Consider the following 15,576-nt stretch of genomic DNA (forward strand, 5'->3'; position numbering starts at 1 on the left):
AGCTGTAAGGCCTGGGGCACTACATAAAGAACACCATGAGGGGTGCAGTGAAAAGTCTTGAATTTCTCTCTCTGCTATATACAGTTTTAGAAAACAAATTTATTTTCTTTTGGGGTGAAACGGCGGGCAACATTTTTGCAACACCTAGTTTAAAAATATGGTGCAACCAATATTTGTTAGTACAAATTAACAAATAAGTTTACAGCCAGTTGTTTTTTTGTGCATTCATGGGAACTATATGCAGTTTTTTAAACAAGACTGTGCGTTCCCAATTCTGAAACTTAGACTGGACATGCCAAATACTATGAGTGGTTCCACACTAGGCACGTATTCTGGAATTCCCACTCTTTGTGTACTTTTAATGATGGTATCTACATGATACAAACTGTTCTCATGTATTTTCCTGGTGCTTGTTCCATTTTTGTGGGGAGTTCACAGGGTGCTTCCAGACTGATGACTCCTAGAGTTCACGGACTGCTGGGTTTGTCTTTTTTGGATGACCTGCAGCTAGAAATCTTGTGGCAGGGGGCTTAAAGGCATTCCATGGGCACTAGCATTATTTAAACCTTTTAGCCACCTTGAGCACCGTTTAGCTGCCTTGAGTGCCATTTTCTTGGTGGAAAGGCAGGGTATAAATAAAATAAATACATAATAAATAAGTAGCATCAGTAAATGAGAAATAATGAAAACTTAAATATAGGCATCTTAAATCAATGAAATTTAATTGTTTAACTTAATTTAATAGAATTCATTTCATTTTAATATCTTTCAGAATGCCAAGTGTCCACATAACCCCAGTGCACTTGTTTCTCGTAGCATTTTCATCACTTGAATGGTGAAACATCCTTTCAGCATCAGGCCAGCACATGCTGGATTCATCCTGTTCCTTTTGTTACTGTGGTGATGTTGTTGCTATGACCATACCTTGTTTGGTTCCTTCTACAGCATGCTATGGACATCCTGGGCTTCAGTCCTGAGGAGAAATATGGCTGCTATAAAATCGTAGGCGCCATCATGCACTTTGGCAACATGAAATTCAAGCAGAAACAACGTGAGGAGCAGGCAGAGGCTGAAGGCACTGAAAGTAAGGACCTTGTCTACACTGCCAATAGTGACAAATTCCAATGGGGCAGCCATATTAATCTGCTGCAGTAAAAACAACTATGTCTGTGGTACCTTGAAGCAGGGCCAGTATCAGGGCCCACCACTGATGCCTGCTTTACCCACCTTTCTTAATGCTCCTACTGGCTCCTGGCAGCCACTATATGGGTTTTTGACAGTGCCCCAGAAATCAGTGCAACCTCAGGCGAGGTGGGGGGGGTATTTGGGGCGGAGGGGCGATGGCCAACACCAAAAAAATATGGCAGCTGCCATGTTTCAGTGCTTGGAAGTTGGATCATATTCTGGCTTATTGTCAGGGGAAGGGGATGGCAGCCCCCACAAAAATATGCTGCTTGCCACCACATTTTAGTGGTGGTGGACATGTTTTCCCTCACAATGCTTGGAAGTTGCATCAACTTCTGGGACACTGTTGGTGTGTGAAATTACTACCACCACAAAAACATGGCTGCCATGTTTTTCTCGTGGGGCCAGTGCTCCCCACAATGCTCTGGATGTCGAGTCGATGTTTCAGGCATTGTGTGTGCATGTGAGGAATGGCCGCCACATGCAGCCACCTGTGTCACCAAGGTAAACTTCCCAGGGTCCCCCATGAACCAGGGGGCACCACTGTATGGGGCCTCCACTGGATGGAACTTTGCCAAAGGCTGCTCACTAGCACATTTATTGTGGTATAAGCTAGCTCGCCCTCTTGTGGTGCATCAGTGCAACAAAGACTAGCAACTACCGGTGCCAGAACATCTACCGTGTAAAAACATTGTAGACTCCCTGGCAATGTGTGTCATACGCTAAATAAATAAATAATAAATGTGGTATACGCTTTCATGGGCCAGCCAGTGTCCACAGTGGGCTCTGGCCCATAAAATGTAATGCCACGATAAATTGGTTAGGCTTTACGGTGCCTCCAGATTTTGTTGTTATTGCTGCCTACAGAAGTCTAAACGTGTGTTACATTGGTTTGCATTGCCTTTGTATCATATTCTCTGTTTTTAAATGGTTTGAACTATAAGTAGGCCCTGTTGGGTGGCTGCTCTCAGTCAAGGGGCTTCTAAATGATGGAAACCAATATTTTTTTTCTCATTCACACCACCTTCTTATTTATGGTTCAAACTTGCATTGCAGGTGCTGATAAATCCTCTTACCTCATGGGGATCAGCTCGGGTGATCTAATCAAGGGGCTGCTTCACCCTAGGGTGAAAGTTGGAAATGAATATGTGACCAAAGGTCAGACTGTAGATCAGGTAAGCATCTGATACTGCTTGACCATATGCCTCCCATCTTGCCATAGAATCACTTCGCTGTGGACTGGAGAGAAAACTTGTGCATGATGGAAGAAGGCAATATATAAATGTAATAGATCCAACATTTTGGATGACTCTTAATTGCCAACTTATTAATCTGTGTACTAAGATGTGTGGAAAACATATTAAGCAAATATTTATTATACAGAATTTATCTACTGCAAAGTTTCTTATGCTGTATGCAAACCAAAGTCTAGTCTGCCTTGCATTTTGTACCATTACTGCTCTGATGACCTGTCTTAGCGTCTTCATTAATTTTCACCTAATGATCCTAGTCTGTTCCTAGCAAGATGAGTGGCTGTCACTTTTTTTTAAATTACATTTATTATACAGTGTTTAAATGATCCAATAACATCAGTGAAACAAGCAACCTGATCCTTACTTTACTCAGAAGTAAGCCTAACTGAGTTCAAAGGGCCTTATTCTCAAGTTGACATGCACAGGATTGTGGCCTTAGATATCCAGAAGCGATTTCGTCATGTATCATATTGATTCACTTCTAGAAATAACCTCCCAACAACCCTCACCTGTGCTTGATTGAGTATGTAATATAATTAGAAATAAACATGTATTCTGATAAACTGCTGTTATGTTGCCATTTGCAGGTGGTGTATGCAGTGGGTGCTTTGGCCAAAGCAACCTATGATCGCATGTTCAAGTGGTTAGTTTTCCGTATCAACAAAACCTTGGACACTAAACTAGCCAGGCAGTTCTTCATTGGTGTGCTGGACATTGCGGGCTTTGAGATCTTTGAGGTGAGTTTCAAAATTGCCCCACTGAAGCATCCCAGCATGACAGGATTTTGCACTGTGTAATGGCAGTGGAGGCTGGTGGCTGCAATGTCAGTGGGGCAGTGAATCCACTCCAGATTTCAGTCAGAACCAGTCAGAATTCTAAAGGAGCTATCCAAAGTGCTTCACCTTGGATAGATCCTTTAGAGTTCTGACTGGTTCTGACTGAAATCTGGAACGGATTCACTGCCCCCCTGATATTGGAGCCATCAGCCTCCACTGTGTAATAGGGAAAATAACCACTAAGCATTGTTAAGAATGAAATACACACAGACCAAACATTACTAACTTGGCTTCTTTTTTCCATGAAGCCTGTGGCAATCTAAATTACCCGGAGCTCTTGTGGACAGACTGGCTCATTTTGTCTGCAATAACCTCCCTCAGCCAAAGAAAGTTGCTGGCATGTTGAGAGAGACAAGATGAAAATTTAACTGCAGTCAAGCTATAGAATTGGATCCAGCAAAGCTTTGGCTGACTCACATGACCATTTTTTTAACATAGTAAACTCATCAGGTTGATTTCAGCATGTTGTTATAATATTAACAATCATAATCATGTTTACTATTTATTAATTCTCAAGTAAAAAATACAGCAGTGGTCCTCCTTATAGGCTTACAAACTAATGTTCAACTGTTTATTATATTTATTTATCTGAAGGATTTTTACCCTGCTCTCCAGTCAGAAAAGGCTCCCAGCGTGGCTTGCAAACTGTTTATTATATTTATTTATCTGAAGGATTTTTACCCTGCTCTCCAGTCAGAAAAGGCTCCCAGCGTGGCTTGCAAAGATCACAAATAAGACAGTCCCTGCCCTTAGGCTTACAATCTAAAAGGTCACCACACAAAAGGAAAAGGAACTAGGGAAAGAGAGGAAAAAGGCAAACTCAGGCATTAGTTCTTAGTTATAAAGTTCGTAAAAGGACCAGACCACCTGGAGTGCACACAGTTGAAGGAGAGGAGGAGCCCAAATTTTCTGGTCTATTTGCAGAGGCGTGGAGTTGCCCTGTTTCCTCTCTCCTTCTGCTGCACTGAATGGAATGGCTGTTGCTCGGTGATGCTATTCTGTTGTGAATAACTGAAATTGGTAGCTGGACAACATCCCTCTCATGCCCTTGTTCCGCTCAGATTTGGAAAATGTATATCACTTTTATTGTAATATAGCTATTATGGCTTTTCTCAAAGGGCTTCTCTACACAAGGCTTTTATTGTGTGCTTGTGATTGGTCACTCACGGTAGTTTGTGGGTCCTTTACACAATGCCGCCAACCTCTAGGGCCTCTCCCATGCTTTCTGGCCATTATCATGGCTTTTTTCCTAACAGGGAAAATGCAGCAATAAATCTTAATCACACTTTGAAGTGCTCCAATGGCTGGTGAATTTCTGGAACCCTCTTTATCACAGCTATACCATGGCACAATCTAGTAGCTGCATAATGAAACATATAGAACTTGCTGAGAAAGAAAATCCCTGAAAAAAAGCACGCGTAAAGGAGCCAATCTTAATCCTGCAAGGAATCTGGAAGCAGAAGCCCTGGTAAAAGTGCAGGATCAAAGCCTGGTGTAGAGATGTCCAAAGGATCCCGAGAATGTAGTTTGGTGAAGGTGCTGAGACTCTCCTATTGGAAATGCATAGATATCTTTAGAACTACAGTCCCCAGGATTCCTTTGGCAGCAATAATGACTATACAGACATTTAAATCTGACCTATGTGGTCAGCAGACATTTTCTTTTTGAAAATTTATTGCACTGCTCCAGCCGTCTGAGGTGGATTACAGAATCATTAAATGTCCCAATGGCCACAGGGTAAGTGTGATGTCTGTACATTACTTATGACAACATTCTGCCAGATATGGACATTTTATTCTGTGTTATCTAAGAGTGGCTTAATGTGTACATTTTTCATCTGAATGGTTATGAATGCAGATATTAACCATGTAGGCAGGCACAAACCCAAAAGCGTCTTCATAGAAAAGTGGATAAACTTGTCATAGTGCGTGGCCATTTCCATCCAATGAATCACAGCATGCCCATTCAACACAATCTGTTTTATCATCCAGGAATATATGTGGGCAGAAACTTGCTTGATAATGTATTGTTACCAGCTCACATGAACACAAATGGATGAAATTGCCTTGATACTCTTCCAAGGGTGTTGGTAGTGGTTGAGTTAAATAGTGAAGTCTCAAGCGCTTAGGCTTTCATTTCACTTTCTGCTTGCAGTATAACAGTTTTGAACAGTTATGCATCAACTTCACGAATGAGAAGCTGCAACAGTTTTTCAACCATCACATGTTTGTCCTCGAACAAGAAGAATACAAGAAGGAAGGGATCGAATGGGTCTTCATTGATTTTGGCCTGGACTTGCAGGCTTGTATTGATCTAATTGAAAAGGTAAAGTTGGGACATGATGGTACAATAAATGTACAGGTGAAAGGAATAGGTGTATAGGTGAAAAGAATAGGTGATGAGTATGTGACTGCAATTAATTACCCCCTCTTTTCCATGGCAACACCTCCAGCCCCCTGAAAATGCTACAGAAATAATCAGGAGATCCTGCTGAATGGGGGTACTATGGTGTTGGGGGAGGGGGATTCCCCAACAATCAGGTGGAGGGCCTTTCCGCAAGTGGATCCCTTCCTCTTGTGGAAGGCAGAACCTGGATCCAACCCTCGGTGTGCTCTTGCTTCCAAACAGTCTACCAGGTGAGCAGTAGTGGGTCTGACTGGCCAATCCTTTTATAAGAAAGCAAAATAATTTCCTTTCTATTGTACTCAGACTTGCTAGTTCTGTATATTTCTGACTGAAGATTGGTTCTATCCATTGTGACCAGCAGCTCCTATTTTCTGCAAATGGTTTCACTGCAAGGGACAGTTACTTGGAGCACTTTAATAAAATTGTAATGTACATTTAAAGAGAGATTTCCAATAGCAGAGCACCTAAAATAGGTGATTTAGAGAGCAATCCTATGGGCCCTAGACAGCGTCTGGGGAGCCATAGCATAGTTTGGATTCCTGGATCCGAGTTCAGAGACAGTGCTCCAACCTTGGACCCAGCAGTCCAAGCTCCCTGCCCCTCCCCCTCACAGCTGGCACAGAGAGGACTACATCAGCTGCCTCTCCAAGGTCGCAAAGGCGGTGGTTCTGTGGAGGAGTGGGAACTGGGGAGGCCAGCTTACAAAGAATCCTCCAGCCTCCCCAGCCTCCTTGACTCCCGCTTTGCAGAACCTCAGCTAGATGGGCAAAAAAGCATAAGATGTCCATCAGCCTCTGAGTTCAGAGGCTGATGGGCATCCTGATAGAATTGCACCCTTAGACATTTAACTCCCAAAGGTGACTTACTCATTCAAACTTCTGCAAATGTCTCATGGCTCCCCTTGTCACCATATCTATTTGTTAAGAAGAACATGACGTATAACTAGTTGGACATAATATTTTGTATTCTGTGATGCTTTTACACTGAGAAAATAAGGAAATGTCTTCATAAAATCATACTTCAGTGCTCCAGAGTGCAGCATGTTCTACTGCAAGCAATGTAAATCGAACAGCTTTAAAAGTAGGACTTGAAGTCTGAATCAGCCCCTTGTCAGTAGTCACGGATGTAGACAAAACACACTTGAGTGGTGGGTTAAGAACAATCTTTACTTGAGATATAACAAGCTTACATCTCGAGGTAAGTTGGCTGAGGTCAGCCTAATGGTTAGCATCCCTTGCAGGAGGAAGTAGGAAGGAGAACAGGAGAGTAGGGGGAGGAGACAAGGAAAAGGCAATATGATCTCTCAGAGATCCCCTCCCACCTGACTCAAGTACATATTAACCCTTCAAGTTCAGGTTAAGTGACTCATGGCCTGTGTCCCTCCAACAGGAATGAGGGGGGAAAATCATTTTGAAGTGAAAGGAAGACTCATCATAAGGTCAATATCCTGTTCAATATGCATTTCATAAAGTGGTATCAGGAAAGTAATCACTTGTGATTAAAATCAGTTGAAACTGGTAGAACAAAAGATGTTTTAAGGGCCCTAGTAGCTCATTGTTTTGATCCTGCTGTCTGAGCCCTCTTTCGCAGCATGAAACACAAATTTTGAGGCGAAATGTCTTCTTGTGCTGATTTTTCTACCTCACAAAAGAATGTATGGATCATCCTGTTGTCCCGAAAAACGGAAGCCCCCACTGTGGTAAAAGTTCTTTGTAAATTCCTAGTAGCTAGCGCAGAAAAGGCCGCTTTACTATTGGTATAATGCGGTCTTTTTATATGTAGTATGCTAATTTGAGACAGCTGTATATAACAGTCAAAAACTGGTAACCATTTGCTGCAAATGGCAGTAGTTACAGCTTAGACTGTCTACCTCTCACACCAGACAAAATTAACACCAAATTAGATTTCCTCAAGTCTATAGATCGGTATCTTTTCGTTGCAGCCATTGGGAATCCTCTCCATTCTGGAGGAAGAGTGTATGTTTCCCAAAGCCTCTGATATGTCATTCAAGGCCAAACTATATGACAACCATATTGGGAAATCACCCAACTTCCAGAAGCCCCGGCCAGATAAGAAGCGCAAATATGAGGCCCACTTTGAGTTGGTGCACTACGCAGGAGTGGTATGTCTTGGTTTCCCTGCTCCCACCTTCTGGGCTTTTTGGTGTTGGTTTTCTGTGTTCTGCCTCCATTACCTGTTGTTTTGCTCTTTGAATACAGGTGCCCTATAACATAATTGGCTGGCTAGACAAGAATAAAGACCCCTTGAATGAGACGGTGGTAGGCATTTTCCAAAAATCACAAAATAAGCTGCTGGCTACCTTATATGAGAACTATGTGAGCTCTTCTGCAGGTGAGTCACGTTCCCATCTGTGCTCGTCCTATATGGCACTGAATGTGGTATACATAAGAAGAGGCCTGCTGGATTAGAATAAGGGTCCATCTAGTCTAGCAGCCCCCAACCTTTTTGGGTTGGTGGGCACATTTGGAATTTTGAAAGAGTATCATGGATATTCTCACAAAATGATTGCCATGGGTAGATGGGGTCTTGACCATTCATAAAATGGCTGCCATGGTGGAGCACGGCTGGTCACAAAACACTCGTTTCCCAGAAGGCAGACTGGTAAGACTAAAAGGAAAAGTACAGGGCAGAGGTGGGTGCTAAGTGTCAGGGTGGAAACTGAGCCGATAGAACCCAGAGCAGGTCTGATTCTGAGGAGGATCAGCAATCCGTGGGAGAGGAGCCAGCTCATCCCTCACAGGCACAGCAGCTGGAAGAGATTCCTCCTCTTGGCATTCCTGAGATAGATAGTGATCCTAGCAGTGAGAAAGTGCGGGAACGGGGCTTGCTAGATGCTCGACGCAGACTCAGGGAGCGACGAGTGATGGAGGGTGCGTAAAGAAGGCATAGTGCCCGTTTGACACGCAAGCAACGGCCGCCTCCCGTGGACCCAAGGGAAAGGGGGAGGATCTCTCCCTAGCCCATAAGTTCAGGGTCTTCAAGTGACTCTCCTTCAAACAGGGATCAGCTGCCTACTTGGAGCATAGGCTACTCTGCTGTTCCTTGCTTAGTCGCTGGTGATTAGCGTCTGAAAGAGTCATTAAGTTGTAAAAGGATTAAAGCCTTGAAAAGAATCCTTTCGTCTGTGTCTTGAGTTGGCTATTGGAGTCCACTGAAAGAGGCCGCTAAGGTGCTCCTGACACTGAGCTCCAAAACACAAAATGATTCTTTTAAACCAAAATAAAGAGGGCAGCACTTCACTTTGAAGTATACCAGCCTCCCAGTTGTTGTTGTTTTTAAAAAAGCTTAAATAAAATAAAAACCAGGTAGGAGTTGTGATGGATGAAACATTAATGCAACTGTGTTATGGAGCATCACTGACTGAGGTGTTTAAGAAAGCTAAAGCTACAGTCAGGGCCAGAAATATTGGAACAAGGATAACTGTTTTGGCAGTTGGCCTCTGTACACCACCACATTGAAGTTGAAAGGAAACACACCCAGATGGGAGTGAAGTCAGGACTTTCAGCTGTAATTCAAGGGGTTGGACAAAAGTGGGGCACTAACCATTTAGGAAGGACAGCCAGTGGCATACACCCCCCCCCCCATCATTGGTGGCTCATAAGTAATGGAACAAATGGCTGACAAGCAGCTGCATGGCCAGGTGTGGCCTGTTTCTTGGGTACCCTATGACCAATCAAGCAGATAAAAGGCCTGGGGTTGGTTCTGAGTGTTACATTTGCATTTGGTAGCTGTTCACTGGAACTCCCAACATGAGGTCCAAAGAGGTGTCCATGCGAGTGAAGGAGGTCATCATTAGGCTGAGGAAACAAACCCATCGGAGAGATAGCAAAAACAGTGGGAGTAGCCAATACAACAGTTTGGAACATCCTGAAAAAGAAGGAATTAACTGGCAAGCTCAGCAACAGCAAAAAGCCTGGAAGACAACGGAAGGCAACTAAAGTGGATGACCGCAGAATTCTGCTCATGGTGAAGAGGAACCCTTTCAGAACATCTAGCCAGGTCAAGAACGCTCTTGAGGAGGTAGGCATGTCATTGTCAACATCTACAGTCAAGAGATGGCTTTATGAATGTAAATACAGAGGCTTCACAACAAGGTGCAAACCACTGGTAACACTGAAGGACAGACAGGCCAGATTAGCCTTTGCCAGCAAACACCTAAAAAAGCCTGCCCAGTTCTGGAATAAGATTCTTTGGACAGATGAAACCAAGATGAACTTGTACCAGAATGATGGGAAGAGAAAAGTATGGAGAAGGAAAGGAACAGCTCATGATCCAAAGCATACCACATCATCTGTCAAACATGGTGGAGGCAGTGTTATGGCATGGTCATGTATGGCTGCCAATGGAACCAGGTCACTGGTGTTTATTGATGACCTGACTACTGATAAAAGCAGCAGGATGAATTCTGAAGTGTATAGGGCCATACTTTCTGCTCAGATTCAGCCAAATGCTGCCAAACTGATAGGACGCTGCTTCATATTGCAGATGGATCATGACCCAAAACATACAGCAAAAGCTACCCAAGAGTTTCTCAAGGCAAAGAAGTGGGATGTTCTTCAAAGGCCAAGTCAGTCACTTGATCTCAACCCAATAGAGCATGCTTTTCACTTATTGAAGGCAAGACTGAAGGCAGAAAGACCCACAAACAAGCAGCAGCTGAAGGCAGCTGCAGTAAAGGCCTGGCAAAGCATCTCGAGGGAGGAAACTCAGCATTTGGTCATGTCCATGGGTTCCAGACTTCAGGCAGTCATTGACTGCAAAGGATTTTCATCCAGGTATTAAAGGCGATCCTTAAGTTTGAGATGATGTTGGTTTGTTCCATTACTTATGAGCCACCAATGATGGGTGTGTGTGTATGCCACTGGCTGTCCTTCCTGAATGGTTAGTGCCCCACTTTTGTCACACCCCTTGAATTACAGCTCAAAGTCCTGACTTCACTCCCATCTGGGTGTGTTTCCTTTCAACTTCGATGTGGTGGTGTACAGAGGCCAACTGCCAAAACAGTTATCCTCGTTCCAGTATTTCTGGCCCTGACTGTATGTACCTCATGGTTGTATGGGAGAGTTACTTTGGATTCAAAGACAGGAACTTTTCATGATCAAGGCAGTAGGGCAGTCCAGCACTGCTTTGAAAACCTCAGAAAGAGCCACTACCGCATGAATTAATGGGCAACAAAGATGGTAAGGGGTCTGGAGACTGTCCTATGAGGAATAGGGATGTACGAAAGTCACTTACCTTTTCGCGAATGTGATTCGCAGTGGGGGGGGAGGCGCTCCGTCCCTCCGCACGGAAGCTTTGACGGGGGGGAAGGCGATATGGTCCTCCCCCCCGGAATCCTGCCTGGCCGGCTCTGCTCCGTGGCGGCTCTGTGGAGCAGCTGGCCAGGGCCGTCCGCAGCCGGAGTTCCGGCCGCGGACGGGCTGCTGCGGACGCAAATGGCGGCCGCCATAGCTGCTGCCATTTGCGTCCAGCCAGGCTGCTGTGATAGGCTACGTAAGTATTTACGTAGCCTATCATGGCAAGCCCCCCCCCAAAAACAGCGTACAGAAATGGCGGCGGCTGCGGTGACCGCCATTTGCGTTCACTATTTTTTGCTGTTCTAGCCTACGTAAATATTTACATAGGCTATTATGGCGGAAAAAAGGGGAACGCAAATAGCGTAGTGGGTGCTATTTGCGTTCCTTTTTTTTTCACCGTAATAGCTTACGTAAATATTTATGTAGGCTATTACAGCGAAAAATAGGGAACACAAATGGCAGCTGCTGTAGCCGCCACCATTTGCGTACGCTTTGGGGGGGGGCTTGCCGTGATAGGCTATGTAAATACTTACGTAGCCTATCACGGCCTACCATAGGGACGCAAATGGTGTCTCCTGCTCAGGACGCCATTTCCATCCGCAGCAGCCCGGCAACAGCCGGAGCTGCCGCCACTGCCGCAGCCGGAGCCGCAGCCAGGTAGGCTCCGTTTCGCAGGGCTTTCGCGGGGTGGTGGGGCGGATTGCTCCGTTCTGCCACGGATTCCGGGGGGCCGAATTCACTGGAATTCGGCCCTCCTGGGATCTGTGGCGGAATTCTCTAACATCCCTAATGAGGAAAGGTTGAATGAGCTGTGTATGTTTAGCCCGGAGAAGAAAAGATGAGATATGATAGCTATCTTCAAAATCTGAATGGCTGTCACATTGAAGACAGGAGCAACTTTGTTTTCTGCTGCTCCAGAGGGTAGAATCAGAACCACTGGGTCCAAAGACAAGAAAGGGGATTTTAAATAAGCAGTAGGGAAAACTTCCGGATGGTACAAGCTGTTCAGCAGTGGAAAAGACTGTCTCAGAAAGTGGAGGACAATCTTCTGTTGGATGTTTTAAGCAGACCACCTATCAGGGATCCTGTAGCTGTAGATTTCCTTCATTGGCAGTGGTTTGGACTAGACAGATTTTGAAGTCTCTTCCAACTCTAGGATTCTATGATTTTATGATCCCTATATAAATTGTTTGAAAAAACAAAACAAAAAGCAAAGCCAATTCTTAGAATAATATTAATGTTTGATAACCAGCTGGGTTTTTTTGTTCACAATCTTAAATATTTTAGCAAAGATGGTATAGTTGGGAACAAGCTGGAGATACAGATGTAAGTAACAACAAGGAAATGGTAACTAGAGTCTAGAGGCCATGGGTCAGAAAAGAGAACTGTGCAGGTCACAAACAGTTCCGCTTTGGTCAATGGAAGCCCAGCGGAGTCGCCCACTGCTGTTGTAGTACACACTGTTTCTGTGGTTGAGAACTTTTTCTTATAATTATTATGACATGTTTGTTTGTTTTAAAATAATAGATTCATAGTATTCCATGTTCCATCTTGAATGGTGTGCTCATGTATGTCCAGAGCATATCCAGCCTTGCATATGCCCTATTCTGAGTTTAGGCAGATGTTTAAACAAGCGCTTGAAACATGTTTTAGAACCACTTGCAGATTTGGGGATAGAAAAAAACCTGGCTATTCCTTCCTTCATCCAGGGAACTGAGAGTTCCCTGGCATCTCCCATTCAGGTACTGGCCAGGCTGAACTGAAGCTGTACTTAGCTTCAGAGATGGAGCTACTTCATGGGTCTTGTTCAAACCATTCTCTGGGTCTGAGTATACAATAGAGCTATTACTCTATAATAGCTCTATTATTCTATTAATTACCCAGTAATGCAAGCAATAGAGTGGGTCTCCCAACTCTTGGGATCCAAATGAACTAAATGAATACCACTAAGACAATAAATTGGCATTTCATTGTACAGATGATTACCACAGGACAGGTGTCAAAGAGAAGCGTAAGAAGGCAGCTTCATTCCAAACGGTGTCCCAGCTACATAAGGTAAGCATTTGGTCCCTTGTAGACATTTGATCCCTTGAGTTCACTAAGACCACTAGGGCTTGGCTCTTCTCCCCAAATGGTCCAGAATGTTCTCCTTTCTTGAGAACAGGGTTATCTGGGAATTCACATCTGTAACTGTCCCTGTCTTGCTGGCTCCTGGTGAACATCATCACTTCATACTTGGTTAGGAACTGAAGGGAAAAGATACTAAAATGGGGAGGAATCCAGTTCCCTCTGTGGTAGAGAAATGCTTATTTCTGCCCCTGTGAAGTCTGTGCTACATGGTTCCTGGCTGCTTCTCCGTTGCTGAGGGAGAGGCAGTTAAGACTTGCAGTGATGTTTAGATAATTTATTACATGAACATCACTTTAAGTCTGTGCTACTTCTCTCCTCACTCTTGACTGCGGGAAAGACAATCCTTGGGAAGAAGAAAACGAATGTGGATTTTACAGGGGTTGGAGCAACTGGCCCTCTGCCTTTCCTGTCTTGGGAGAGAGTTAGGTGGGTGTAACTCAGTCCACATTGAACCAATTAGTAGCATCCATCTCTGTTGTGTACATCTGACCGAGAGCCAAGGTTTCACAACTGAGAAAAGAATGATCTGGAGATCACAAGGTTTAAAAACAAACAAATAATACAGACTTTGGGGATGGTTTTATCTTGTGGTAAAGGGGGGCATGCAGAGAGTACAAAAGCTGCGCATATTATCTAGTACAACTAAAGGGAAAGTAGTGATTTGTAGATTGGATGGCCAAGCTAGAGGTGCTTTCAGACGGATGGCTCCTAGGGCTACTAGTCAAATGATGTGCAGGTATTTCACCTTTTCCTACTTAAATGGATTTTCTATGGTAATAAAAAAAGACAGAAGAAGTGGTGGGAAAAGATGGAAGCATTACAAATGGAAGATGTCATTGAGCATCTCTTGTTGTTGTTGTTCAGTCGTTCAGTTGTGTCCGACTCTTCGTGACTCCATGGACCATAGCACGCCAGGCCATCCTGTCCTCCGCTCTCTCCCGGAGCGTGCTCAAGTCCATATTCATTGCATCAGTGATGCTATCTAGCCATCTCATCCTCTGCCGTCCCCTTCTCCTTTTGCCTTCAATCTTTCCCAGCATCAGGGTCTTTTCCAGGGAGTTTTCTCTTCGCATTAGGTGGCCAAAATATTTGAGCTTCAGCTTCAGTATCTGTCCTTCCAATGATCACTCAGGGTTGATTTCCTTTAGGATTGACTGATTTGACCTCCTTGCAGTCCAGGGGACTTGTAACAGTCTTCTCCAGCACCACAGTTCAAAAGCATCAATTGTTCGGCGCTCAGCCTTCCTTATAGTCCAGCTCTCACAGCCATACGTTGCTACTGGGAAAACCATAGCTTTGATTATACAAATCTTTGTCGGCAAGGTGATGTCTCTGCTTCTTACTATGCTGTCTAGGTTTGCCATAGCTTTCCTCCCAAGGAGCAAGCGTCTTTTAATTTCATGGCTACAGTCACCGTCTGCAGTGATCTTGGAGCCCAAGAAAATAAAATCTGTCACTGCTTCCATTTCTTCCCCTTCTATATGCCAGGAAGTGATGGGGCCAGATGCCATGATCTTTGTTTTTTTAATGTTGAGTTTCAAACCAGCTTTTGCACTCTCCACTTTCACCCTCAACAAGAGGCTCTTGAGATCCTCTTCGCTTTCTGCCATTAGGGTGGTATCGTCTGCGTATCTGAGGTTGTTGATAGTTCTCCCGGCAATCTTAATTCTGACTTGTGATTCATCCAACCCGGCGTTTCTAATGATGTACTCTGCATATAAGTTAAATAAGCAGGGCGACAATATGCAGCCTTGTCGTACTCCTTTCCCAATTTTGAACCAATCGGTTGTTCCATGTCCGGTTCTTACTGTTGCTTCTTGACCCTCGTACAGGTTTCTCAGGAGACAGGTAAGGTGGTCTGGTACTCCCATCACTTTAAGAATTTGCCACAGTTTGTTGTGATCCACACAATCAAAGGCTTTAGCGTAGTCAATGAAGCAGAAATAGACGTTTTTCTGGAATTCTCTTGCTTTCTCCATGATCCAGCAAATGTTGGCGATTTGATCTCTACTTCCTCTGCCTCTTCGGAACCCAGCTTGTACTTCCGGTAGTTCTCGGTTCGCATACTGCTGAAGCCTAGCTTGTAGGATTTTGAGCATCACCTTGCTGGCATGTGAAATGAGCGCAATTGTACGGTAGTTTGAACACTCTTTGGCATTGCCCTTCTTTGGAATTGGAATGGAAACTGACCTTTTCCAGTCTTGTGGCCACTGTTGAGTGTTCCAAATTTGTTGGCATATTGAGTGCAGCACTTTAACAGCATGAGCATCTCTACACCAGCCTAAAATCCCGCATTGAAAACGGGGCTTTCTGCTTCCGTTTTAAATGCAGGATCACAACATACTCCCTTCACATGTTTCCCTTTCCCCCTCGCATTTCCCCCTCCTTCTCCCCGTATCTGAGTCTTCCATTATCTTTCATTGATCTTGCTCCTCTTCTTGCTGCTTT

General features: G+C 44.3%; 1 protein-coding gene across 1 annotated transcript in view; it reads left to right on the plus strand.

Annotated features, from left to right (window-relative positions):
* Nucleotides 1-15,576, plus strand: part of MYH7B (myosin heavy chain 7B) — a 79,824-nt gene that overhangs the window by 32,038 nt on the left and 32,210 nt on the right. Inside the window, exons 12-18 of the mRNA XM_084853809.1 lie at nt 946-1,084; nt 2,242-2,360; nt 3,026-3,175; nt 5,429-5,599; nt 7,623-7,802; nt 7,900-8,032; nt 12,977-13,053. Coding sequence (XP_084709935.1) covers nt 946-1,084; nt 2,242-2,360; nt 3,026-3,175; nt 5,429-5,599; nt 7,623-7,802; nt 7,900-8,032; nt 12,977-13,053 — 969 coding nt within the window. The remainder of the gene's footprint in view (nt 1-945; nt 1,085-2,241; nt 2,361-3,025; nt 3,176-5,428; nt 5,600-7,622; nt 7,803-7,899; nt 8,033-12,976; nt 13,054-15,576) is intronic.

The sequence above is a fragment of the Heloderma suspectum genome, chromosome 4 (genome assembly GCF_057233095.1).
Source record: "Heloderma suspectum isolate Gila_16-S chromosome 4, 16-S_ref, whole genome shotgun sequence".
Classification (NCBI taxonomy): domain Eukaryota; kingdom Metazoa; phylum Chordata; class Lepidosauria; order Squamata; family Helodermatidae; genus Heloderma; species Heloderma suspectum.